This window comes from Podarcis cretensis (genome assembly GCF_951804945.1).
Source record: "Podarcis cretensis genome assembly, chromosome: 2".
Lineage (NCBI taxonomy): Eukaryota > Metazoa > Chordata > Lepidosauria > Squamata > Lacertidae > Podarcis > Podarcis cretensis.
In genome coordinates this window covers 32,298,925-32,324,549 of record NC_137171.1, presented here as the reverse complement: position 1 = coordinate 32,324,549, position 25,625 = coordinate 32,298,925, and the positions used below count along the sequence as shown (strand labels likewise).

Here is a 25,625-nt window from a genome sequence, read left to right as displayed (position 1 = left end):
GCGCACAACCCCAGAGTCTGTCAAGACTGGCCCGTACGGGCAGGGGTACCTTTACCTTTTTTATGAAATGTTTTTTGGGGGAATCCTCCTTTAGATACTCATGCCTCAGATCATTTAAGACTCTGACCAGCACTTTTCAGACTCATTGGTAAATAAAGTACTTTACTTTTCTAATGTTTTATGTGTAAAGTGGTAACACACAGTTTTCTTCTTTCTACCATCTTAAATAGTAGGAATCAAGTACTGTGCCTAACACACTATGGTTATAAATACATTTCAGCATTTTATATATAAAAAGTCTCCACTAAGACTTCCCAAAATTCTGGATCCACAAGATATTTTCACTATGTCCATTCTAAAGAGAACCTAAAATGATGTCATCCTGTATTAAATGAATGATGTTGAATGTCAACTTTCATAAGAAACTAAAGAGTCTAGTGGCACCTCAAGAGACAAATCTGTTAGGGCACACAATTTTGTGGACTACACAAAGCAGACTGATGAATACATTCTTAACCTTGGCAGTCCAAAGAGCTCAAGTTAGATATAAAAGAGCAAAGTTAAGGTTTGTTTCTTCACGCTACACCAAACACCATAATTAAGTCAGACTGATGCTTATCAGCTGCAAAACATCCAGTGTAAAACATATGCATCGTGGCTCCTCCTATTCATGCCTTTGAGTAAGAACACTATAAAATGAATACGAAGTGAATTCATGAATTCACTTCTCCCAGATGAAAAGGCCCATATTAAAGACAACTCAGCCCAAATGTGAAACCTGTGTTTTTCAGCCACATCCTGGGGGAGGGTGCAAATCCTGAGCTCAAATCCCAAATTGAAGCGGGGAAACGATAAGAAACAGCTTGACATCTCAAGAATAGCCTTCCTTGAACCACCTTCATCATCCTTATGATTTCATGACATTTCCGCAAGTTCTCCCACTGCCAGCCACCCCGCCTCAAGAAAGGACACTGCCATCCATGAATCAATTGGAAACCGTTTCAGATCTTGAGGGTTGACAAACCGCAGCATGTGCTTTGGCACCATCTTTTTATGGGGTTACGTGACGGTATTGCAACCATGCCTCGTGCTATTCCAGCCTCAGAAGCCTATAGAAAAGTTGGTGTGAATAAGCCCAATTATCTCTGACAATACTAGGGCGCAGCCAGCTGCTGCTGGACCCGCCCGTGAGCGGAGCCCTGGTTATGGGGTGGCAGCTGCCTCGCTTCTCACGGGTGGGGCCAAGTCCAAACCCTACCGCGGGACGAAAGCGGACAATGAGCCGAGGGGAAGCCCCGCGCCCAGGTTCCAGCGCCCAGCGGTTACCATGGAGACGCGGCCCCTCTCCCTCCCCACCCCTGTCTCTCTTGCTCGCGCGCGCGGCCTCACAATCCGGTCCCCCTGACCCAGCTTTCCCTCAGAAGAGGATGCTCCTCCGTCGCAAAGCTCCGCCCCCTGTTGCCAAGGAAGTGAGGTCACATAATATGGCGGCTGGGGCTTAGCTGCGCTGAGGGAGGATCCGGGTCTCGGGGAATCTGCGTCCATCCTCCCCACCCGGGGTGCGCTGTCGCCCCCGAATCCCTCCGGCGTCGAGAGGCGGGGCTAAGGGCCGAGATGGTCTCTGGCGTCGCCCTGCTCTGAGTCAGGGTCCCTCGCGACTGGGTCCGGGTCCTGCCGAGCCGCCTCGATGGAGTTGAGAGTCGGGAACCGGTACCGGCTTGGCCGGAAGATCGGGAGCGGCTCCTTCGGGGACATTTACCTCGGTGAGGGGGCGCCGCTCTGGCATGAACCGAGAGGGGGTTGGGGAAGGGGGGGGCGCGACGACGGCCTGAGGGAAGCGGCTGTCTTTGGAGGAGCGAGGTCGGGGGTCGCCTTGCCTCTGGCGCTCTGGTGGGGCCTTCAGGTCGCGGCCCCCCCCCCTCTGCTTTCCCGTGAGGTGACAGAGGAACGCCCAAGAAGCGCATCAAGCCCCGTAGCGGGAAGTAAAACCGTCGTGTCCCTCGCCTGCTCAACCACCGCAGTTCCAGTCAGGGTTTACTCGGAAGGAAGACCTGGGTGTTGCAGGGAGACTGACTTCAGAGCAAGCGTGTTTACAGTTAGCCTTGGCTCGACACTGGGGGAAATGAGGACTGGGAGAGCCCCAGTAGTGCCCAGTTACTTCCTTTGTGACCTTGGGCAAATCGCTCTCTTCTCCTTTCTCTTCTCTTCTCTCTCTCCCCCCCCCCTCCTTCCCCACTTCTTTTATTTGGCTTCTAAACTGGGGTGGGGGAAAAAAATTCCTGACTACATGTTTCTGGGCCCGAAGGGTTCTGACAGTGAAGTATGAGGTTTGGAAATGCACCAGCTGTCGGTGGAGAAAAATTAATAATACTCAGATGGAGTTGTTTACTGTGAGGCTTCCAGGAAGTAGCCTGGTTTGAAAGAGATAATTGCCTAGGTTTAGGTTATTTTTTGCAGAGTAACTCTTCTCCTTTTGTCACTTGTCATATCTGCTATAGCTTTTAGCTGAATTGTAACATGGGGAGAAATTACAGGTTTTGCGCTGCTTTCTGGAACTAAGGCACACCTGGTTATTTTCAGCTTAGTCCCCTAATTTTGATGGCAGTGTAACTGTGAACCTGAGCCAGAGGCCTGCTAACTTACATCTTTGGTAATAAATCTTTAATAGACCCTGAGGGATGATGTGGATTTTCTCCTGCATTTTATATGTTGTAAGCTAGTCTAGGTGTCGCCTTTCAAATTCATAGACTTTATGCAAAGGTAAGCCAGAAAAAAATATCTGCTAGATGAAACTGATGCTGGCAAATAGTTAATGGTTCAATCCTGCAAAGGCATATGCCTATGCATTGCAGTATGCATTGAGTGGCTGTAATGGGATTGCTGACTGTGCATGCTGCTATCTATACAAGGGTGTAAGTCAATCCAAGTCTGAGCTCCTGCGTTTAAAAATACACTAATTTATGCATGTCAGGAGCAGTGAGACCAGTTGTGAAGCCTTCTTAATTCTTGTTAATTGAGAGGTTCCCCGCCCTCTTGAAATCTGCTTCAGTGCATGGCTGGCCTTTAGAATATGGATGTGTTAATAACATTAAATAACTTGTGTACTTCTTTGTTCTTCACTGTTGGGGGGGCAGATGAGAACAACTAGCACTTTAGTTTTGAATCATTGTACTCTAAAACTGGACATCTGTTTTCAAAGATTGTGGGAATGCAGTTTTCTAGAATCTTAGTGTCACCATGCTTGGTGTTGATTTTGGCCTACAGATAAAGCTACTTGAGAACAGATTTAAGGTATTTCTCTTGCTTACTCTACACTACAGGATCATTAGCTATCTGAGCGTTATGAAGTACAGCAGTTATTTTGGAGCTATATATAAGGGTGCGGCCCCAGAAGGAGAAAGGTCGTGCTGTGGCAGCTCCACCTATGGGAGCAGTAGTTAAAGTCGTTGTGCAGGTTAGGAAACTTTGTATATAATCAGAAGAGTTGTTTTAGTCTTGTTCTTAATAACATAGTCCATCTGGCTGTCAAGTATCAGGCAGATGTTTCTAGTTTATGTGAGGAGGAGCTACCTATTTGATTATTTTCATTTTGAGAATTATGTACAAGAGAGGCTGCAGGCATCTGCATAAAGATGGTGTGTCAAATCGATATTAAGCACGTACATATTTTGGCCATGTGTATGCAATTCGTTAGAATATCAGCACCCAAATAATGAGTCTTTCAGTTGTCATACTTGTGAAACAACAGGGAATGGCGTAAAACAAAGCACTGAAGATAGTTAAATGTTTAACCATTGTAATCCTTGAAAGAAAGAAAATCTGCCCAAATGTCTAATTCTGGGACTTTCCCCTAACACAGTGAAGTCTTTGATGCCTATAAGTGAACTGGTTTCCACGTCGCAATAAAGCATATTTAATGTTTAACCACAGTTTATTGCAAATTAGTAGTGGGTGCCTGCTGATCAAAGCTTCCTGCTTTGTTCATCCCTTGCTGTTGGCCATACTGCTCTGGGAGCAACAAGGCACAAGCTTTGACTTGTATATTCAGACCAGATATTGTGGTTTGCTTCTCTCCGAACATATTATAATAGGTAGCCAAGGTTTATTCTTGCCTTATTCTTGGTTTGTTGGGGGGGGACTTTGAGCCCAGGTTTAGGCAGCACAACAGTCCAAGGCTTGTAGCTTGTTGTAGCTAGGAACATGAGAAAAATGAAGCAGGGACTCCTGAGCAGGGAACACAAGCACGTTGGTCAGTTGTGTTAAACCATGGTTAAGCATTGGTTTCTTGTAATAACATTTCCTATACTCCTTTATGTATTTAAAATTGCTCTTTCACCAATGGTTTCCAAGGCAGCCCTTGCAGGTACAATACAATTAAGCTATACTGAAGAAACTTTTGTGCTCACTTAGAGTATTGGTATGTTACAAAATCTTCCCAACACAAGATCCATTGTTGCACCCATGGAATGATGGGACTTGCTCTTAGCTGTTCTGCTGTCACTCATGCCTTCCAATCTTCTCAGTTTCTGGAGAGGTCCCTAACCCTCCAGAACAGATTTTGGGTTGGGGGTCACCCAGGAGACTTCAGAGAAGAGAGGAAGGGGGAATCGGTTGCACAAGCAGAGCACAACAGTTGGATATTGCCTAATAGCTTTGGTGAATAGTCATCTTGCTCTGTAACAACTTACATATTGTATTGAAAAGTAGATCCTAGGAATCCTTGAGTTGAGTTCTTCTGGAACAGCTTTTTAATGTATGGAAGTATAGCTCGCACTATCAGTGTTACTCTGCTGCATCAGCAAGACCAATGCTGTTATTTCTTTGTATATGTTGCAGAGGTCAGTTGGCCTTTGTTACTTGGTTTGAGGCTGTAAGTAGGTATTCCAGATAATCCAGTGCAATGTTCTGTCTCTAGATAGGAGATGTAGGGGTTTCTCAGCTTCTGCTAGTCATAAAATAAATGTTAATGTCTGATAGGAAGATCTTGAGGTTTTTGGTTTTTCAGTGGTGTGGATTCCTTTTACAACAGAAGTAGTTTTTGCCACTTCTTAGTCAGGAAGATCCCAACTCCTCCTATTGTAGCAGAAGCTGTGAGTCCCATGGCAAATTAGTATTGTGCATTAATTTGAAAATATAGCTAACAACTTCATTTGGTGAAATGCCGTATATCTTACATAGACATGATACTTATCCCAGAATTTGACCTTTAGCCAGCTTCTGTTTTCTTAAGAATTGTGAAATGTTGCCCAGTCACTAGAAACTTTTTTTGGCAGAAAATGTGCTTACCTAAGAGAAGCTTCCTTGCTCAGGAATCTGTACCTAACTGTGCATGGTTGCAGCTGAGCCCCTTCTTAAGTGAATAAAGAACAAATTGCTTATGGCCTGTGGTTTTTGCTTAGTGGAGTTAATATTTTATGTACTGTTCTAAAGATAATATGCAGTAAAATGGCTTGACCCTTTTAAGCAGCATACTTCTTCCTAGTTCTCCCCTATATAAGTACAATATAGAAGTGTTAATATGGGACATATTAAAGAAGACTCCCTGAGTGAGAGAGTGCATGCATGCACAATGTGTGTGCACACCATGTCACAGTCTTGATATACAGTGGTACATCTGGTTGCGAATGGGATCCGTTCCAGAGGCCCGTTTACAACATGAAAAGAGCGCAACCTGAAGTGCTGTATCTGTGCAGGTGCGCAGCACGATTTGGTGCTTGTGTGCATGTGCGAGTGGCGAAACCCAGAAGTAACCCTTTCCGGTACTTCCGGGTCGCCACGGGACGTAACCTGAAAGAATGTAACATGAAGCAAACGTAACGAGGTATGACTGTACCTAAAACCAAGTTGTTTATTGTAACACTACTGTTGCATTCATTCTGGTTAAAAAAAGTTAATCCCTTGTTACCTCGGATATTAACCTCTCTCTCTTAGCCAAAATCATTATGTGTATAATGTAGTCTGTATGTGAAACACTGGTGCTACATGCAAGAGCCTTCCAAATAAAATCATGTTTAGAAAGGGGAGACAGTGTTTTAAACCAGAAGGCTCAGCTAAATCAAGATGTGAACCTGGAGAAGTCATTGTGCTGTGTGCAATCCGTCGCTTGCCATTGACATTTCCTGTGTCTTGTATGCAAGTGAGCCTGCCTATTCACGAGCGTGGAATGTCCTTATCAGCTTAAAGGCATGCCATACTCGTATGTTCTCTCTCCTCTTGCATTTCGTCTGCTCCCAGACTTAGATGAGACTGAAAGTAGACTATTTTTTCTATGTTAATTACAGCCCTTGCATGTTTGTCTATTTATTTCATAAAATTTATGTGTACCACTTAATTGTTAACAAAAAACCTCAAAGTAGTTTACAAAGGGAATAAAACAATAACATTATCAGTAAAAATAGCTCTATAAGACATTTGAAAGATAAAATCAACTATAAGCTAAAAACATACATCAACATTTTTCATGTAAGAATGTGATTGTTTAGTGTGGCAGTGCCAACACTTTGGAATTCCCTGCCTATTGAGATCAAGCAGGTGCCTTCACTGTACTCTTTTTGGTACCTGCTAAAAATGTTTTTGTTTAAACAAGCCTACCCTGATGCTTAGAAAGTTGAGGTAATTTCAGTCTGCTTTAGCATTTTAACTTTTATATGTTTTTAAGTATGGTTGTGAAATTTCCTTGATTTTACTATTTTATCTTTTGTAAACTGCTTTGAGGTTTTTTACAATCAAGTGGTGTATAAATTTTATAAAATAAATAAATTCCCTTTGACTTGTGTATATTAAATAGGACATAATCTGCAGGTGCTCATGATACTGTACATGCTGCATTACAAAACGCAACTTAGTGGATACTGAGAAATTGAGTAATAAGAAACCTATTGAAATCATTGTTTACAAATTAAGGAATTGCTTTTGCACACAACAGATGAATGTAGAATCTTAACCATCATTTTAGAGCCCTTATGTCCCATTGATTTTGATGAAGAGCTAATGTGTGAATGGGCTTGTGGACAGGACTTCATCTTCTTATCTTTCCCCCCTGCAGCCAGCTGCGCACACCCTAGGTTTCTCTGGAGACTCCCCCAAACCTCCAAAGCAGTTTTTGAGGGTATTGACATGGGAACTGCAGGAGGAAGAAAAGAAAAGTCCAGTTGCACAAGAGGAAATCTGTTCTGCTCACTTGCAGACACCCTTGGATACAACCCACTGTGAAATCACTAAGACTTAAATGGGCTTAAGTTTGCTTAGATTGTATCCTGTTTATGCGTGGGTTATGTTCCCGGGCACCGCATGCATCGGTGAAATTGTGTATAATTAAAACCCATTGAAAAAGCCTGCAAACACACCATTCCACCTCTGCCCTGCCCCCATGTTCCACCCTTTTAGAGATATTTCACTGATGTCTTTATGACATTTCTGGGTCATACACATATTGAACATGTGTAAACAGGGCTGCCAGTAATGTAGAGGTGACACTACCAATGCAAGTTACATCAGTTCAAAAGCATGAGGGGAATGCACATGCAGTGTTAGAAATTAGCTAGGCACCAGGCGCATTTTGCTCCTGATGTGGGTACAATTGCAACCACGTGGAGATCTCTAGATGCCAGGTTGGCGACTGACATCTCCACCTTTTTCTCCAAGGCTTGCATGGTTCACCCCCCTTCTTGGTTATTCCGTACAACTACCTTGTGATGCCAGCAACTGTTACACACATTGCCAGGGTGTATAAGCAATTTCTTTGGTTAGTTCATGTTTGATAGTCTTGGATTTTGAAGTTGTGTTTTCTTCTCTCCTTTAGGGACTGACATTGCTGCTGGAGAAGAGGTTGCCATCAAATTGGAATGTGTGAAAACCAAACATCCTCAACTCCATATAGAAAGCAAAATTTACAAAATGATGCAGGGTGGAGGTAAAAATTATCTGTGCTGATAAGTCATATGAGTACTAATGTTCTAGCTATAAACTGAAGAAGGCAGATAGCACTGCATATGTACACAAGTGATTTCATGGTTACCTTCCTGCCATGCATTAGGGAGCTACAGCAGTAGAATCCTAAATGTGCTTTCTTAGAAATAAGAGTAGCACTGAGTTCATTGAGTCTTTAATCCTAAGTAATTATGGGTGGGACTTCAGTTTTAGTCTTCATTCTCAATGTTCTAATAAGGTAGGCTCTTGTTTACACAGGGGGTTGTGAGGCTGACAAACAATTGCTTCACTAAGAGTTACCCTCTGAGCCCGTGGATTACCAACACTACCTCAACCTGTCTGTTCATTACTTAAATGCAAATCAAGTTGTTGTTTATCTGTGACATATTTCTGAGTTGTAATGTTAAAAGAAAGGAACTCTTGAACTGTAGATCATGAACATGAGAGGTTTTCAATCACACAAATGAGATATATATATTGTGGTTCGAGGACCCGATTCCCCCAAAGTGGAATGAATACACAAGGACACGTGATATAAGGTTAATGGGCAAGAAAAGGCCACAACTTTATTGATTACAGCAAGTGAAAAGGTATTGGCTTAGGCATTGGATTACGTCAGCTGACTGACTCCACCCCCTCAGAGAGGGGTGAGTCAGAAACAAGGGGGGTTTATTCACCAGTAGGTGGAGCCTGTTGATGCTAATCCAACTATAGGCTCTCCCCTGATGTCACCGAGGGTCGTGCCATGGCCTCCCACCAAGCAGGCATCGGACTGAATACACGACCGCCAGATTCCTTTAACGGAATACCCAAAAATTGAAGGCATAGGCGATGGCCACACCTAGCTCTTCGACACCACAACACATTATTCCAATGCCTAACCTACCCACCAATACCACGAAAGTTGTGACAATTGCTACGAGGTAGGCGAAAAAACCAAAAAGCCTAATGCCAAATGGAAAAATTCCTACCAGGCCCCCCGGACAACCAGGGCGACCAACCTAAGGTCCATAGCAAGGCCAAGGAAAACTAAGACCCTGAGCTAAAAGGGAGTGGAGGGTGGGTGACTCGCAACAGGACGACGAAGAGTGAGGCCGAGTAAGGGCTGGCGCCGCAGCATATAGGCTGCTGTACACGCCCCCTCGGAGACACCTGGTTGGGCGTGGGCACCAGCCAGGTGAGAGGAAGGCAGGGGGCTAACGCCCCCTGCTAGAGGTAGAGCTCAGGTTCCCGCCCACAACCACTCCCCTCTCTTCCAGGAGGAGAGTCTTTATTGAAATTATGTTCTGACAGTAGTGTCAATCCTGGTTTGACAATCTTAAAACTGGGCAGATCCTTTTACTTAAAGGCATGGTCTTTGCATGTGATACCATATAGGCAAGATACCATTTCACTCTTGAACTTCATGAGAAGCTTTCTTGTTTGGGCCTATACTTTTTCTCAGTAATTGCAAACTGCTTTTTATAGTTTCAGAGGCACAAAAATTATTACATTTGTTTTGCTATAACCTTGAGTGTGGATCTGTTAACTGACAACAGTTAGCTACATGGGCATAGTTCTTGCAAGTCTTGTAATTTGCTACTCATTTCGGATGAGTAGCATTGTCCATTGCAGAGTACCTGAATGTGCCTTCCCCAAGTTAGGCAAATATACTCTGGAGATGGGGTTCAGCAGATATTATTACAGTTCTGCATTGTGTTACTCTAGATGATGCATAAATAAATGTGCTCTTACTCATACAATCTTGCAATGCTGGAGAGAGAAGCCAAATGCAGACCTGGCACAGTTCCGCTCTGTGCTGGTAACCACTGAGCCAGCTGCTTGCATGATTCAGATTATTTTAAAGTAGGGGTGGGAAATCAATATTTCTGGACTACATCTCTCGTTATCCCCTGCCAATCACCTTGCTAGCCAGAGCTGATGCAACTTGGAGTCCAACAACACCTGGAGGGTCAGAGGTTACCCATCTCTTGTTTAAAGTGTTCTTTATTCTGATCTTCTAGCTTTAATTACCTAGAATTATGACACAGTAATATCAGAGTGGGGAATGCAGGTAGTGGTGAAAGAATTGAGCAACTCTCAGAACTTATTTGGGGGGAATCTTCTGAAGCTGTAACCAAGGGAACCTCATAATTTCTGAGCCCAGGTTAAACAGCACAGATTTAAAATGTCATATACAAATATGCTATAAAATATTTGTTGAATTCTGAGTATTCATAGCTACTGTAGACTAATTTGACGCCTGATAGTTAGGATTCATAGCACAACAATGGTCTTTCCCTCCCTTTTGGCTTCTTAATAGGGAGTACTTGTACTTAGATAGAAGGAGACGATCACATTCCATTGGAAGCACATCTATACAAGGTGTCCCAGGACCTTCCTCCAGTTCCAGCCCCTCCCCCCATCTCCTCCCCCCCAAATGCATACATTTTTCAGGAAGAAAAATGTGCTGTAATTTAGATAATAATCTGTGGGTGTGTCATACATTTTTTGTGCAGATACCTTCTGTTTTCACAAAATACTATAGTAATTTTCCCCCTTTTTTTCTAGTGGGCATTCCCACAATCAAATGGTGCGGTGCTGAAGGTGACTACAATGTAATGGTGATGGAGTTGTTGGGACCAAGCCTTGAAGATCTCTTTAACTTCTGTTCACGAAAATTCAGCCTCAAGACAGTCCTTTTACTTGCTGACCAAATGGTATTAAAATCTTTGCATGTCTTGATTATTGGGTAGGAGAGCTTCCTTAAATCCTCTCTGCATTCTATAAATAATTGTCTTATATGGAACAAAATTTGGGACTCCTTTCTTTCAGAGGGCAGGTAGAAAGCCTACCACTTAAGCTATTCTTTTCATATACCAGAAAATAAAATGTGTCCAGTACAAATAATGCTTTTAAAGTTATTTTTGCTAGTGTGAATCAGACCAATTTAGCTGCAGTGGGAAACATGCTTGTGCTTCTTTAAAATACATATGTCAGAGCTGCCTCCAGGTCCCAGCTCACAGAGGACCAACGCTAGGCTGTAGTTATGTACAAAAGTCTTTATTGAGATTCAGTTTCCATTTTAAAGCCGCAGCGTGCAGCTCTACGTCCCGACCTTAGACCGGCGAAGTCCCGTCTGAGTCTCCTCCCCTTCCACACCAGTTTAAGACTCTCGCTTTGCTCCACCTCTTTCTAAGTTCCTTTCTCCTCTGGGCCCTCCTGCCCGCTAGGGTCTCATCCTTCCTGGACTCCTCTGACGCTGACCCTGACGATTCTTGCCCCTCCTTCCGGCGGGCTTTAGGACCTGGTTCCCTATCCGGGCTACCTTCTGTGCCGCTCGCCTGTACCTTTGAACTTGGCGCGCGCGCCCAGCCTGCAACTTTCCTCTTGACCGTTAACTCGCTCTCCGATGGAGGCGTGGTCAACCCTGACTCATCTTCTCTCGCTGGTGGTGCATATGTGGGCTCTGACACCTGGAACTCCTCCCCCCCACTGCGCTCTGGTGGGGAAGCTGGTCCTGATTTCCAACTGCTGCTCTGGGAGTCCCCGCTGGCCCCTTGCTTCTGGGGTGTCCCCCTTGGCTCGCCCCTTGCCCTGCCCATCGGCGCCCCCTTCTGTGAATCTTCCGATTCGCTGGAGAGGCTCATGGAATCTCTCGGGCTGCTGTCATATTCTCCTACGCTGCCCTCGGATTGCTCCCCCTCGCTCTCCATCTCTTCTCCTCCCTGCGCTCCCACTGAGTCCCTGACAACATACTTTTTCCAAAATGGATTGTTCTCAGGGTTGCAAAGGGAGGCTGTGTAGCTAGTGGTTGTTGGGCTGGATTCTAAAGCATTCACCCGTTTCTAGTGTGTTAGGCTACATTCCTTATCTATCTCTTGACATGAGGGTTTGCAATTATTTTAAAAGCTAATCTTTCCCTCAAGGGGTAACAACAGTCAACACATCAAGTTTTACAGATTCTTCAACTTTATGTTAGGATCAAGTTGCAGAATCTGAGCCTATATGTGTTTAAAACTTTGCTGCCACAAAAAAATTGGCCAGTTTATGCATAATAAATAACTTCCTGAAAATGTTATATAAATCAACTTGTGAATTGTTCTTCCAAAATAAGTGTGAAGACATTCTTGGTTTGTACTTCTGCACGGACATAGAAGACAATAAGAACTAAATATGTCCGTGAATAATATCTTCTCTAATGGCTATTAGGATGTCTGTATGTGTGTCCATTTTTAAACCCTTAGGTTCAGAAAGGTTTAAGTAAAACAGCAGGACCATAAATATTCCAGTTATGTGTACTGCTACCATTTGAAGCATCTGGAAACCATGCTTTATGCAAGCAAGTGGCACTGAAATGATATAGCAATGGTGCTAGATGACGCCAGGGTCAGTAGTCACACAGTTTGGGCACTGGCTGAGGCTCCCAGGGGCTTGGAAGAGAGCCCCTCCCTGGACCAGCCGTAGCACCATTCACCATCTTCCCTGCTGGACCCACCAATATTTTTCAGCAGTACACAGTGTTTCTGCTTTTAAATAGGAGCCAAGCTTACCTTTCACCCTCAGTGGTCACCTGCCATTTTGAAGTTACTCAGAGTATATTGTCTTGCCTTACTGATTTTGTAGGTCTATAGGTAGGATTGGGCCATGACCTGATTGGAAGTAGATATAGAGAGGGCTCATTGTTGGCACTATGCCAAGGCTCTCTGGCTTCAGCCTTGGAGGCAACTATTGGTCTAATGTAGTAGTACTGCTGTTACAGCAAAATCTTTAGAGCCAAAACTCAATCTTACCTAGTTGAAGATCCTTGGAGGTTTTTAAGCAGATGTTGGATGGCCATCTGTCATGTAAGCTCTAGTTGAGATTTCTGCATTGCAGGGTGTTGGACTAGATGTCCCTCAGGATCCCTACACAGCTCTTTTTGTGGGGGGGATGTCACCCTGTCAGTGCCCAAAGTGAGATCCCGTTAAGACATTAATTCTTGCTTCATCAAAAGACCCAGGAGGAAAGCCACTTAGGCTGCAATCTTATACACACGTACCTGGCAGTAAATCCTATTGATCTTAATTAGACTTACTTCCTAGTTGTCATGTGTACAGTTGCACAGTTAGAAACAAGTTAAACTGGCTTGTGGCATTTTAAAAAGGGAGTTAAGTAGAATAAATATTCAGGCATAACAAAGCAAGCAAATGGCTTTTAAGCTTAAACGTTATCAAGGTAGGATTTTAATATTAAAGCCCAAGATAAAGGAGAAGCTGGTTGTTTTTGAAAGGTTTTATATGCTGTAATTCTGAAATTATGTCTTTCTGCAATTAGATTAGCCGAATAGAATACATTCATTCGAAGAACTTCATCCATCGAGATGTAAAGCCTGACAACTTCCTGATGGGATTAGGCAAGAAGGGCAATCTTGTCTACATCATAGATTTTGGGCTGGCCAAGAAATATCGGGATGCTCGAACGCACCAGCACATTCCATATCGTGAAAATAAAAATTTAACAGGAACTGCCCGCTATGCCTCTATCAACACTCATCTTGGAATTGGTGAGCTGGTAGCAGATTATTTTGGTTATTGTTGTAGGAGTGTTCATACAATAAGACATCTGGATAAAATAAATTGTTCTGGCTACCATTGAAAAGAGGGGGATTTGATCTGGAAGTGAGTCCTGTTGAATCCAGTAGGACTTATTTCTGAATAGATGTTGTTAGAATTGCCTGTAAGTGCATCAGTGAAACAAATCAAATGGTCATGCTCTCTAATGCATGTGACAGCCTCAAACAAGATGTTGGGAGTGTTTCATCCAATAAACTTCCATTGGGATAGCTTGGTAGATTTTTTCTTGGGGTCAGACTACCATATATGGGATCGAGAAGAAATTTCCCTTCAGGTCAAGCTTGTAAAAGTTATCTCGGGATTTGTTTTGTTTCCGTTTGCCTCCACTTGCATGCAGACATAAAACTTGCCTTGCTAGAAGCTGTTTCCAATGGCACAACAACAAAGAACTTTACCATAAAGAAGATTATAGTCCTGAGAGATATGGGTTGGAGAACAGTGTGTCTTTCACTGCAGCCTGTGTCAAGAAATTGTGGCTAAACTTGCAACTTGGCTCAGTGGTGTGAATCATCGTTAGCAGCTTTCTGCAGTATGTCTGTTCTTGGCACTGTGGCTTGGATTGCCTTGGTTGATTGCAGGGCTCCACAGATGTCTTTGCACCCCTCCCCAGAGTTCTCCATGAATTTCAGGGGATGCTTGGGGAGAGGTCTCCTCACACTAGCATGGTAGGAGCAGCATTCAGAGACTGTAAAAGGTTCAAGCAAAATGAAATAAGATCCACCTTCTCTCCTCAGTTCAGAGGATTTGGGACAGGAAGGAGCCAGAAGCAACTAAATCATGGTTGCCTTTACGCTCAAAGCTTTAAAACCCTGGTTGATCGGCAAGTGTTGTGGGTGAATGATTCTGTATTTCTGTTGTGGTATGGACCTATATGGCCATTTGAACAGTTTCCAGTATGGGATTCTTTAGGAATAATTGTTGGATAATTGCAAGAGTAAACCATTTTTCATACTGATTTTATTGGCAAGGTTGAAATTAACTATTTAACAATGTTTTTCTTGCAGGTAAGATCTTTGTTGTGTAATTTTTGCTTTAAGCATATTTGAACCATTTCACCAGATGATAGAACCTAATGGCTCCACTCTTCTACTCCTTGTAGAACAATCTCGCAGAGATGACTTGGAGTCCTTGGGCTATGTACTCATGTATTTTAACCTGGGCTCCCTCCCCTGGCAGGGATTGAAGGCAGCTACAAAAAGACAGAAATATGAACGCATCAGTGAAAAGAAAATGTCCACACCCATTGAGGTTTTGTGTAAAGGATACCCTTGTAAGTTTATTCTCTGAAATAGATGTCTTCAGTATTGATTTCAAAGCTAACTGTTCAGTGAAACTTACATTAACTTGATGTTACATTTTCTGTTACCTCTCTGTCTTAGAAATTATTCTAGCTCTTATTTGTATGTACTAACGCTTTCTTGTTATTTGGTTAAAATTTCATTTAATGGTTAAATGAAGGTATGTTGTTTGGCTGCTTTGTAAACAACTTCAACACACACACCCCTTTTTGTGCTCCCCTATTTCCAAGGTGCTGCATATGTATGGATTTTTCTCTGTCTACACTGTTTGGTATTCAATGAGCAGCTTACCATGATGAACAAATGAGTTACATGTTCAGTCAGCACATGTTCAGTCACAGTGCATAAGTTACCAGTCGTTGCTTTAAAAAGAAATCTCTCTCTCTCTGTTTTGTTTGTTTTATTGCATTTATGAATTGCAGTTATATTGTACTTTTCCTCCAAGGAACTCGGTGGCATACATGATTGTGTCCTTTTTATCCTCACAGCAACCTTGTGAGACATCTTTACTGAGAGACAGTGACTGGTCCAAAGTCACACAGCTTCATAGCTTGAGTGGGGATTTTAACCCTGATCTGCCAGATCCTAGTTCAGCAACCTGCTAACTTTTGTACCATACTTAATCTTTCTATTGTTTATACCACTGTGGACTAGAATAGGGCTCTGTACACTCGTCTGCAGGTTGCCTCTGCCGTTGTAGCCTAGTAATTTCCCTGACAGTCATGAAGGATTGTGCTGCATGTGAAAAAAGCACTTCCTGATTACATATGGGAAAAGCAGTTCACGGTTCTGTCACCTTGGTTACTATGAGAAGCATTGAGCCAATACTTTGGAAAGCAGATGAGCTGATGAATCTGTGCTGGATATTGTTGTTTGCACTGACTTTACGATAACATCATCAGGATTTCTCATTTCTTTTTAGCTGAATTTGCTACATACCTGAATTTTTGCCGCTCGTTGCGTTTTGATGACAAACCGGATTATTCATATCTAAGGCAATTATTCAGAAACCTCTTCCACAGACAAGGCTTCTCCTATGACTATGTATTTGACTGGAACATGCTGAAATTTGTAAGTAGTCAGTACTTGCTAACTTAATTTTTTTTTAATTGTGGAAAACAGAGTGAGAGCTTGATATCTGACATTAAGTGCTGGAGGTGAAATAATATATTTCACAGTGCTTGTTCATGTTTGTAGCAAATGGCAGTTTGGTGTGAACTGTTACAAGCAATCAAACTGAAGCCAATTTTAGCTTTATAACAGGACTAGTGGTTAAAGTATCAAACTGCAAATCTGTGAGCACTCACCTGGGAGTAAGCTACATTGAAACAGGGCGATTTGCTTTGTAGTAAACAGGCTTGGGATGCCTCTGTAAATCCTTGAAGACTGGGGATCTATATATATGAGTGGCAGCTAGCAATGTATCCCATTGTAAATAATCAAAGCTGATGATCTGATGTTGTCTCATCCCTTGCCTAGCTGTAAGAGGTTGTGCACATTTACCATAATCACTCTGGGGGACCAAATGGGTTCTCTGGGTGTTGTCTTCAGCTATTTTATAATTTGTAATGACCAGAGGGTATGGAAGCTGTAAGATGACTGTAGAATGACATTAAAATTTATGATATAACTGCATTACTTTGGTGGTCAGCTTGCGGTCACTTACCTTGTAGCAAAAACTTGGAAGCTTTGGAAGGCTTTGTAATTAGCAACTGTACTTCCAAAGATAGAAGTCACATACCCAAAGAGAAGACATAAATTTGTACTGCATTTGCAGGCTTTCAGTACTCACATTTTGTTTAGATTTTTTGATTAGCGAGAAATCCTATTTTAAAACAGAAAAAAAGCCTGACATTCTGTATTTACAGCAAGACAGACGAGAAAGAATAAATATTGTATGCTTGGGACAGTGGCTCTAGTTGGATTTCCAAAGTGTTTCTTGTTTCTTCCAAAAGCAAAAACCTTGCTACCTTTTCTAGTTTTTATTAACAAAACACTATTTGGATGTTGGGTCTGTATATCTATGTGTAGGTGCATTCATTGTTAGAGAAATCAATAAGTTTGGTTGGGGATTTAGGATTAAAACAGGATGGACTCTGACCTGGTTGAGAAGCAGCATACAGAAAAAATGGTAAAGCTCACCACTTAGCTACTAGAACAAGCATTTGCAATGTTTTGCTTTCACATGTAACCACAAGCTGCCTAGAACAGGGAAGTATTGCTACGCAGGGTAAACAGTTTCTTTTAGAAAAATTTGAAACATGTTGAAACTTTTGCTTGTACCTTCCATTTAATTTTAAGGAAGTGAACCCTGTACTACACGTGACTATGCATAAAAATCTTTTGAAGTCTACGTATCGGCAGAGGACTCTCTGACTCTCATGGGGTCAGAGACCACTCTCTCAGGTGCTTGAATAAAGAGCTAAGGTGAATCTCTCCATGGTTTCTGATTTACACACACATATATGATTAAAATAAAATTAACTATGTTTTTTAAATATAAAGAACTCAGTGTGTATGAGATGTTGCACAATAATTGGCATATGCATTTCATACTCCTGAGATTCAATATACCATTCTTTGTGACTTGCATCCATCTTTCGTCCTTCCCTAATAGACTCTGTCTATTGAATATCTGTATCTCAGTGTTAGTCATTCTTTCTTCTGTAAATGTGATACAAGTTGATGTCACACCATTCTGTTCCGTCTGGAGCATGGTTACATTACAGACCAAAAGGGGGGGGGGACTGCCTTTGGATCAGTTCAGTACATTTTAGGTTTGCCAAGGCATTTTGATCCCTGAAAATCCACTCTGAGGCAGAAGCCTTGCTAGAAGGCCATGTGGTGTGACTTGTACACCAGTTCTTGGAACCAAAGCTGGTCTATATTGATCTGTTATACTCATGTGCAGTCACATTTCTTCATGATAATGAAGAAATATTTTGTACATCATTCACACCATAGATCATAGGGGTATCTTTTCAGTGAGATAGTTCATCATCAGGTAATTACTTTATTCTGTTAAGAATTCCCTATTCTGCCTGCCTTTTTGCAGTTTCCAAAAGTGTGCCTAACACCCTCTCAAAAGCCTGGGCAAAGAGCTGTGTCTTCACTTGTCGACCCAGCAAATAATATTGGTGCAATATGTGTGTCAGCAAGGAGGAACTCATCCCATAGGTGAGGAGCCACCACCAAGAAGGTCTTATGCACCACAACCACCTAACCTTCACTTGGTGATGGAAGCACAAATGCAACCTCCGCTACAGATGTTAATGACCTGGTAGGCTGATAGAGAAGGAAGTGTTCCTTCAGGTATTTGGCCTCCAGGTCCCTTGGGGCTTTAGATGTGGCAGCAAAGCACCCTAAACTGGCCTTCAGAATAATTTGTTAGCTGCTTAGGACCAGTGTTATGAAGTCTCCCATAATCCATTTTGTTTCTGAACCATTGATTTCCAGTCCAGTTTCACACTTTCTGTTTCAGCTGTTGCATTTCCCTCTCTAATTCTATTGTAACATTAGTAAATATTATGCAGACATCAGGAAAAGGCAAAACGTGTTAGGTGATAACTTGCTGGTGTTCATTGCACACTTGGTTTTGTTGTTTTATTTAACAGTGACTTCAGAACTACAACACATGGGTTTCAGGAAAATTGTTGCTTTGCTTCACACCTTTTGCGAATAAGAATGCAACATGGATAGTGATCTCTGTAGTACGGTGTTTGTTTGTTTGATCAAGCAAATTGTTAAGCATTTTGTATATATGGAGATTGTGCAGTACACCGAGGATAGTGGAGCTAGAATACTTTCTTCCAGCTGACAAAGCCAAGAATATAAGAAGTGTAATTTTCTCACAGTAACCAACTTTAAGCACAACAGCACTCTCCCCAGGACCTGATATTCAGATGCATGCACTTCCAATACTGGAGGTATCTGCCAAGTAAACCAGCATCTGATATTTCTCCTCTCTACTTTGGGTAGCTACCAGGCTGAATATTTGTGACTGATTTCCAAGAATCATCAACATAAATCCCCTTATTCTTTGCTGCTGTAGAAGAAGAAAGACGTCAGGACTGCCTTTCTTTAAAAATATTGTCCGATGCTACCACTGTTCTTTTGTTTTTAGTGTAGTCATAAAAGTGTTGTGCAGCAGCTTTGAACAAATGTATTTTCCAACTTTGAGCTATTTTGGCCAAATACTATAGGTACCCGGGTGTTTTCTTTGTATCTTGTTAGCAATTGCAAGTTCCACGTCCTCTGGCATCATGGATTTGTTCCATGTCTGCTCTTAGTAGGTAATATTTTATGAAATTGTGGCAAATAAGTATTTTTTATATATAAAAAACTAAATCCTGTTAAAAATTTAAAAAATATTGTGATCACCATTCATTTCCCTTTTTAAAAATAGGTACGGGGCTGAGAGAATAATCTGCTACCTTCTGAGTCTGTGTCTGATTTGGACCCAGGGTTTGCTTTTCCTTCTGACTGTCTTTCGGTGGTCCAGATAAGCTCAGCAGTGTAGCGTTGACACTGCAACTACTCTCAACACTGAATACAGGTTTTTAACTAATTGATTCCAAATGTTGGTATAATGCCAAATTACATGTTCTTGCAGGGTGCAAGCCGTGCAGTCGAAGATGCTGAGCGTGAACGAAGAGAGAGAGAAGAAAGACTGAGACACACACGAAATCCTGCAGTTCGTGGCTTACCTTCTACTGCCTCTGGCAGGCTGAGGGGGACACAAGATGTAGCTCCACCAACCCCTCTTACCCCAACTTCACATACAGGTAAGCCAAAGAATGCCTTGAGGTGGGCTGCCTTCTAGTTAATCACTTCCTCTTGCGCCACAGCTTACTCCATTCAACGCCTCAAGGCTTTTAGGGGGCCGGGGGGTAGGAAATTCTTCTTATTCTAGCCCGTTTTGGCATGCTTATCTTTGAATCCTACCCTGAACATTTAAGAACAGTATTGTCAGGGACTCAGCGGGAGCGCAGGGAGGAGAGGAGATGGAGAGCGAGGGGGAGCAATCCGAGGGCAGCGTAGGAGAATATGACAGCAGCCCGATAGATTCCATGAGCCTCTCCAGCGAATCGGAAGATTCACAGAAGGGGGCGCCGATGGGCAGGGCAAGGGGCGACCCAAGGGGGACACCCCAGAAGCAAGGGGCCAGCGGGGACTCCCAGAGCAGCAGTTGGAAATCAGAACCAGCTTCCCCACCAGAGCGCAGTGGGGGGGGGGAGTCCCAGGTGTCAGAGCCCACATATGCACCACCAGCGAGAGAAGATGAGTCAGGGTTGACCACGCCTCCATCGGAGAGCGAGTTAACGGTCAAGAGGAAAGTTGCAGGCTGGGCGTGCGCGCCAAGTTCAAAGGTACAGGCGAGCGGCACAGAAGGTAGCCCGGATAGGGAACCAGGTCCTAAAGCCCGCCGGAAGGAGGGGCAAGAATCGTCAGGGTCAGCGTCAGAGGAGTCCAGGAAGGATGAGACCCTAGCGGGCAGGAGGGCCCAGAGGAGAAAGGAACTTAGGAAGAGGTGGAGCAAGGCGAGAGTCTTAAACTGGTGTGGAAGGGGAGGAGACTCAGACGGGACTTCGCCGGTCTAAGGTCAAGACGTAGAGCTGCACGCTGCGGCTTTAAAATGGAAACTGAATCTCAATAAAGACTTTTGTACATAACTACAGCCTAGCGTTGGTCCTCTGTGAGCTGGGACCTGGAGGCAGCTCTGACAAGTATTTTATAACATTAATTTCTTGACTTACAAGCCTCTCCCTAGTTAGGCTTCAAAGGGGACTGAGTGTTGTGGGTTTAATAGTTCTGACATTATGAAGGTGCTTATAAAGTGATGCCTCTGTCGGCTTCCCTTTATTGCAATAGTTTATTTTGTCTAGTAAATACAGGCACAAAATTAAGTTTTACTTTCTATTTTGGTCAGCAAACACATCTCCTCGGCCAGTGTCTGGAATGGAGAGAGAACGGAAAGTGAGTATGCGATTGCATCGTGGGGCCCCTGTCAATATCTCCTCGTCTGATTTAACAGGCCGACAAGATACCTCACGCATGTCAACCTCACAGGTACAAAACAGTTCTGATTTTTTTTATGGGGAAAAGACTAAGAGCTCAGTAATGTCCTTTGACAAGATCAGAGTAAAAATATTCTTTGAGTAGGATAGATCGTCTCACAATTATGTTTAGACATGCCATTCTCTTAGTTGATCTGAATTAGCTGAAGAACCACTACTTGTGAAGTACTTAGCTTTCTGACCTTGAAGTTTAAGTGTGAAGGAGGGTGTTGTATAGGTTATTAAAATTGAGGGCTGGGTACCTCCCTTGTTTAATGCCTTTTTGGATATTTGTGTATTTGCAGGATACAGACTTTTAACAGCCATGGAAATATCAGTGACTTTTACTATACTATGTGAATCATCAACTGACTTAAATGTCATGTTTTCTTCTAACCACTGCAGATCTCAGAAGCCTTGTGCAAATGAATCAAAGCTATTACTTGTTACATTTCATGCTGAAGAAGGATCAATAAGTGCTCTCCTTTTATCCTTAGTACAGACTCAATTTGTCCAATATTACACATGGGCAATGTAAATTGTAGCCTTAATCATCAGTCCTTTGTTCTGTAGTCTCTAGTTGCAAAGTTGCACCCATTTGGCAATTTTGACATGGCTTGAGCTGTATTTTCAAATAAATTGCCATTTATGGAAAATAGCTACCAGCTTCTGTCTGGTATAAGTGACCATCTGTAATCATATCCGGTATAAGAGGAGTGTGCTTAAAGCTACTGTAGCACTGAAATTGTTATGCCTGTGCAATACGAGGTTGAAAGAGGAATGATCTGTCTTGCATTCTTTGTATTACTTTGTTAGGTGATGGTACTATTCATACTACTTTGATTTTCTTTTCTTGTAGAATTTACTAAAGCTAGAAGTAAAAAATGATTTCCAAATTAGCCCTGGGCATGCATCCTTGTTGAAAGTATGGAGCTAAACTAGACTAGTTGTTGTGAATGAGTCTGTACCTGACTGCAGTAAGCAACCTTCTTGACCATGGGACAGCTAATTGCAGATTGTAACGTTTTGCCTACAGCATGCATTACTGGTTTATTTTAATAACCTGTGGCATATGTTCAGAATATTTCAGTTGAATTACAGCACAGCTCACATAACAGGCTGTAAGTGTAAATTAATGTTGTATAAAAGGAAGAGTATTTTTGGAAGATAAATGCATATCCTGCATGGTTGTGCAGTGGAATGACAATTGACTCCATTTTGTTGGTCATTTTTTTGTTTGTTTCCAAACAGAAGGAAAATGTTTGGTGCCTGAAGAGAGGATATTCACTAACATTTGCAGCTTGAAACATTCCAGTTTCTTATTCCATTGTAGATTCCCTCACAATATGTGTGACACACAACCAAAAAAGGCTTGGATTTCATGCAAGTCCTACAGTACTTTACAAAATGAAGCTTTGTCTCATGAAAGCCACAGCAGGGGACTCTAGGCTTTCTCATTCCAAAATAGTAGCTAAAAAACCAGTTGTGAATTTCTGAACAGTGATATTGTTCAGGTTTGATTCTAAGATAAGGGTGTATGTGTGAGAACCAGAGAACACACTAAAATTTTGGGAAGGCCAGATCAGGAGAAGAGCCATTTGAAGGCATTGGCAAATTGATCTTTGACTTTGTGTCAGCTGAAGAACTGCTAAAGGAGCAAAAGGTTCCAAAGCTGAACAGGACATAAATGTGGATGTTGCAGTTGGTGTTTAGAGCACCAAGCATCAAAACTCAAACAGTCACAAATGTTAGACAAAGGCAGCAGATGACACAGGAGCTTTTAGTAGCTTTAAAAATAGAAGAATCTCAAACCAGTGGTGCCTGTTTGTTGGAAAGATAATTGAGGGTTAAAACTTTTTTTTTTTTGTAAAAAGTATAAAGGAGGAAATGTGTTGATTATGGTTAGTTTGGATTAACTGTTGCAGTAAGAAAAAAGAGAGATTGATTGTTTTACATCATGGCTATAGTGAGTTCCATTGACCACATTGGGACTTGGTTTTTGAGTAAAGATGCATAGAATTGTTCTTTGTTTACTTCACAAAAGTAAATAAAACTTCTGGGTTTTTTGCTGTTGTTATATCAAAACTATCATAAACTTTTGTCTATGACCAGTAGTTACTGCTAAAGGTATGTAGTTTGACTCTAGTTCAGAACCATCACAATTCCTCAAATGCTAAATAGTATCTGATACAAAGAGCAAAAACCTTTTGGGAAGACAGTCTTTAATGTAGAATAATATGGAATTTCAAAGTTCAACTCCATAGGAGCACAAATTTTGTCACCCATCACTAGTGTTTGCAATAAAGTGATTAAAGTTTATTATACTATATACTGAGGCTTCAAAATCAAAGATCCAGTCCTTAAACAACACAAGTAAGATTTTCTGGAAGCCCAGAGTCTGTACCTAATAGGCATTCTTTGTCATACTGATTATAAATACATTCTTAATGCCATACTTTTGCTTGATTTGAATGCTATCTCCAGTCTTAGGCAAAACAGATGGCAGCTTTTTGAACAAGTCTCTGAATCTCTTTTTCCTCTTGTTAATATCCAACAAATGTCTACTCCAGGGACATGAATAAGAGGTGTATAAAGCATATTTCCCCCTTCATTCAATATACACTGGCCAGATTCACAGTGGATAAGATCTCCTTGATCCCTACTCTAAGATCCTGACATTGCATGCTGGGATGGAGCTGGGGAAGATGTTTCTCTCTAGGATTTAAATGAGTGTGTCCTGTGGGTGTATTGCAGACTTGATAATTTTGAAGAAGAAAAAATAAACCTTTTGGAGTTTTGAGACTATCTCTTTTATCTTCCATCTGTAAAGCCAAGCTCCAGCAGACCTCGAAGGAAGAGGAAGAAAGTGCGTATTTTAACAACTTAAATGACCTGGAATAAAGCACTTTTAGACTCTGAGGTGTAGTTGCTTGCTTTCCTTTACATCAGGGCCATTGAAAAGCAGAATGAATTGCATCTAATATCTGCAAATCTTGTTGGTTTTGATCATGGAACTTCGAAGGCAGTAAACGTCCAATAAGTCTTGTCTAGATCAGTGTGTCTCTTTCCTAGCTCTCTTCTTTGTGATGATGGTTTGCATTGCACATATAATTGGTCATTTTCATCTGAAATGACTACCTTATAAAAAATGGGTGTGGAACTGTGAAGTTTGCCTTGGCTGTGTTAAGTGAGTAAAAAGTAGTTTAAAATATTTCTGTACCACTCCAGCAGAGATCCTAGGACCAATTACAAAAAATGTGTCAATAGACCGACCCTCCACCCCCTTCAAATCATTCATGAGTGTGTAATCGTTCTACCAGCTCATGAATTTAGTGCAGTTTGATTACTTTTTTTTTTGTTTACTTGTTTAAAGTAAAATAGTTTATTTAAAAGCTTAACAACTGGTTCAGAAACATACTTTAAACATATTCGCAGTATTTCAGGATGAGATGACTGCTCCTTCTGTTCTCAGGACCTCGTTCCAAAAACACCTGACAGGTTATAAGCCAAACAAGACTAAAACTTCAGTTGGTTCATCTTGTAAATATAAATATCTTGGAAACCTGGCTCATTAAATGTTGAGAATCCCAAAAGTGAAAATCCAAGTAGATAAATTCCAAACTGATGAAGGTAAATTCCCTTCTACTAGCTGTAGCCCTCTCCAGCTGCTTTGCTGCCTTTGCCCTTCCTTGTACTTACCGTATTTTTTTGCTCTATAAGACTCACCTTTTCCCACCTAAAAAGTAAGGGGAAATGTGTGTGCATCTTATGGAGTGAATGCAGGCTGCACAGCTAGCACAGAAGCCAGAACAGCAAGAGGGATTGCTGCTTTCACTGTGCAGCAATCCCTCTTGCTGTTCTGGCTTCTGAGATTCAGAATATTTTTTTTCTTGTTTTCCTCCTCCAAAAACTAGGTGCGTCTTGTGGTCTGGTGCGTCTTATAGAGCGAAAAATACGGTAACTGGACAACGGGGTGCTACTTCTCCATATATGTAAGAAGTAGTTGTGGGTTAAACAGTGGAATTCAAGCCAAAAAGGATCCACTCCCAATTTCTTGTAGTAGATCATGTTAACTTCCACTGACTATAAAAACTTCGGAGGATGATTAGTCTGATGGCACTGATGTTCCTTGGTATATGATCCTTGTCTGCTACAAAATGAAGTATCTTGGTATATGAGCCTTCTCGCATGTACCTCATTCTTCCTAGCAAAGGGCACGTATTTCATAAGAAATTGTTTGAATAATCTGTAATGTGCAACTATTTCTTTCAAAAACTGAGCAAGGTGCTTCACAAAATGGTGATCATAATGCAGTGAAGCATTACACTGCGTACTTGATGCAATTACAAATGACCCTCTTTGCTAAGTCACAAATGTATGAAATTTCTGTGACCTACTTTTTCTATTCAGACTCTTGCAAAAGAGAATGAAGATTAAGAGTATGGAATCCAGCACTTCCTGAACGAAAAGAGATTGGCCTATCACAATAGCTTTTAAATATTGTTTCAAAAATATCCTTCTAGCCAAACTTTAGGCTTTTGAGTTTGGAAATGAAAATGTACGGAGTGTAGTGCAGTTGTTTCTTCAATGAAATTGGCTGCGCTTTTGAAATTTGCCACTTTCCTGGGGTGAGTGAGAGTTGCCCCTGCTAAGTAGCAAATGGTACCAGCCCACACTTCCTTTGCCACTGTAACATCTATCAGCAGAAAACTGGCTATGCTTCTGGCTCTCCGCCAGTAATTTTACAT

General features: G+C 42.0%; 2 protein-coding genes across 8 annotated transcripts in view; one reads left to right on the top strand and one right to left on the bottom strand.

Annotated features, from left to right (window-relative positions):
• The window catches only part of MBTD1 (mbt domain containing 1), a 125,988-nt gene that overhangs the window by 64,542 nt on the left and 35,821 nt on the right, over positions 1-25,625 (bottom strand). The window lies entirely within an intron of this gene.
• The window catches only part of CSNK1D (casein kinase 1 delta), a 38,821-nt gene continuing 14,629 nt past the window's right edge, over positions 1,434-25,625 (top strand). Inside the window, exons 1-9 of one of the 7 annotated variants that reach the window (XM_079967459.1) lie at positions 1,436-1,763; positions 7,802-7,912; positions 10,480-10,628; positions 13,225-13,453; positions 14,623-14,793; positions 15,744-15,892; positions 19,434-19,605; positions 20,751-20,890; positions 23,708-23,796. In XM_079967459.1, coding sequence (XP_079823585.1) covers positions 1,688-1,763; positions 7,802-7,912; positions 10,480-10,628; positions 13,225-13,453; positions 14,623-14,793; positions 15,744-15,892; positions 19,434-19,605; positions 20,751-20,890; positions 23,708-23,764 — 1,254 coding nt within the window. In that variant the 5' untranslated portion in view covers positions 1,436-1,687 and the 3' untranslated portion in view covers positions 23,765-23,796. Of the gene's footprint in view, positions 1,764-7,801; positions 7,913-10,479; positions 10,629-13,224; positions 13,454-14,622; positions 14,794-15,743; positions 15,893-19,433; positions 19,606-20,750; positions 20,891-21,182; positions 23,797-25,625 lie in introns of those variants that run through there. The other 6 variants (XM_079967463.1, XM_079967464.1, XM_079967458.1 and 3 more) reach the window with 6 other exon arrangements.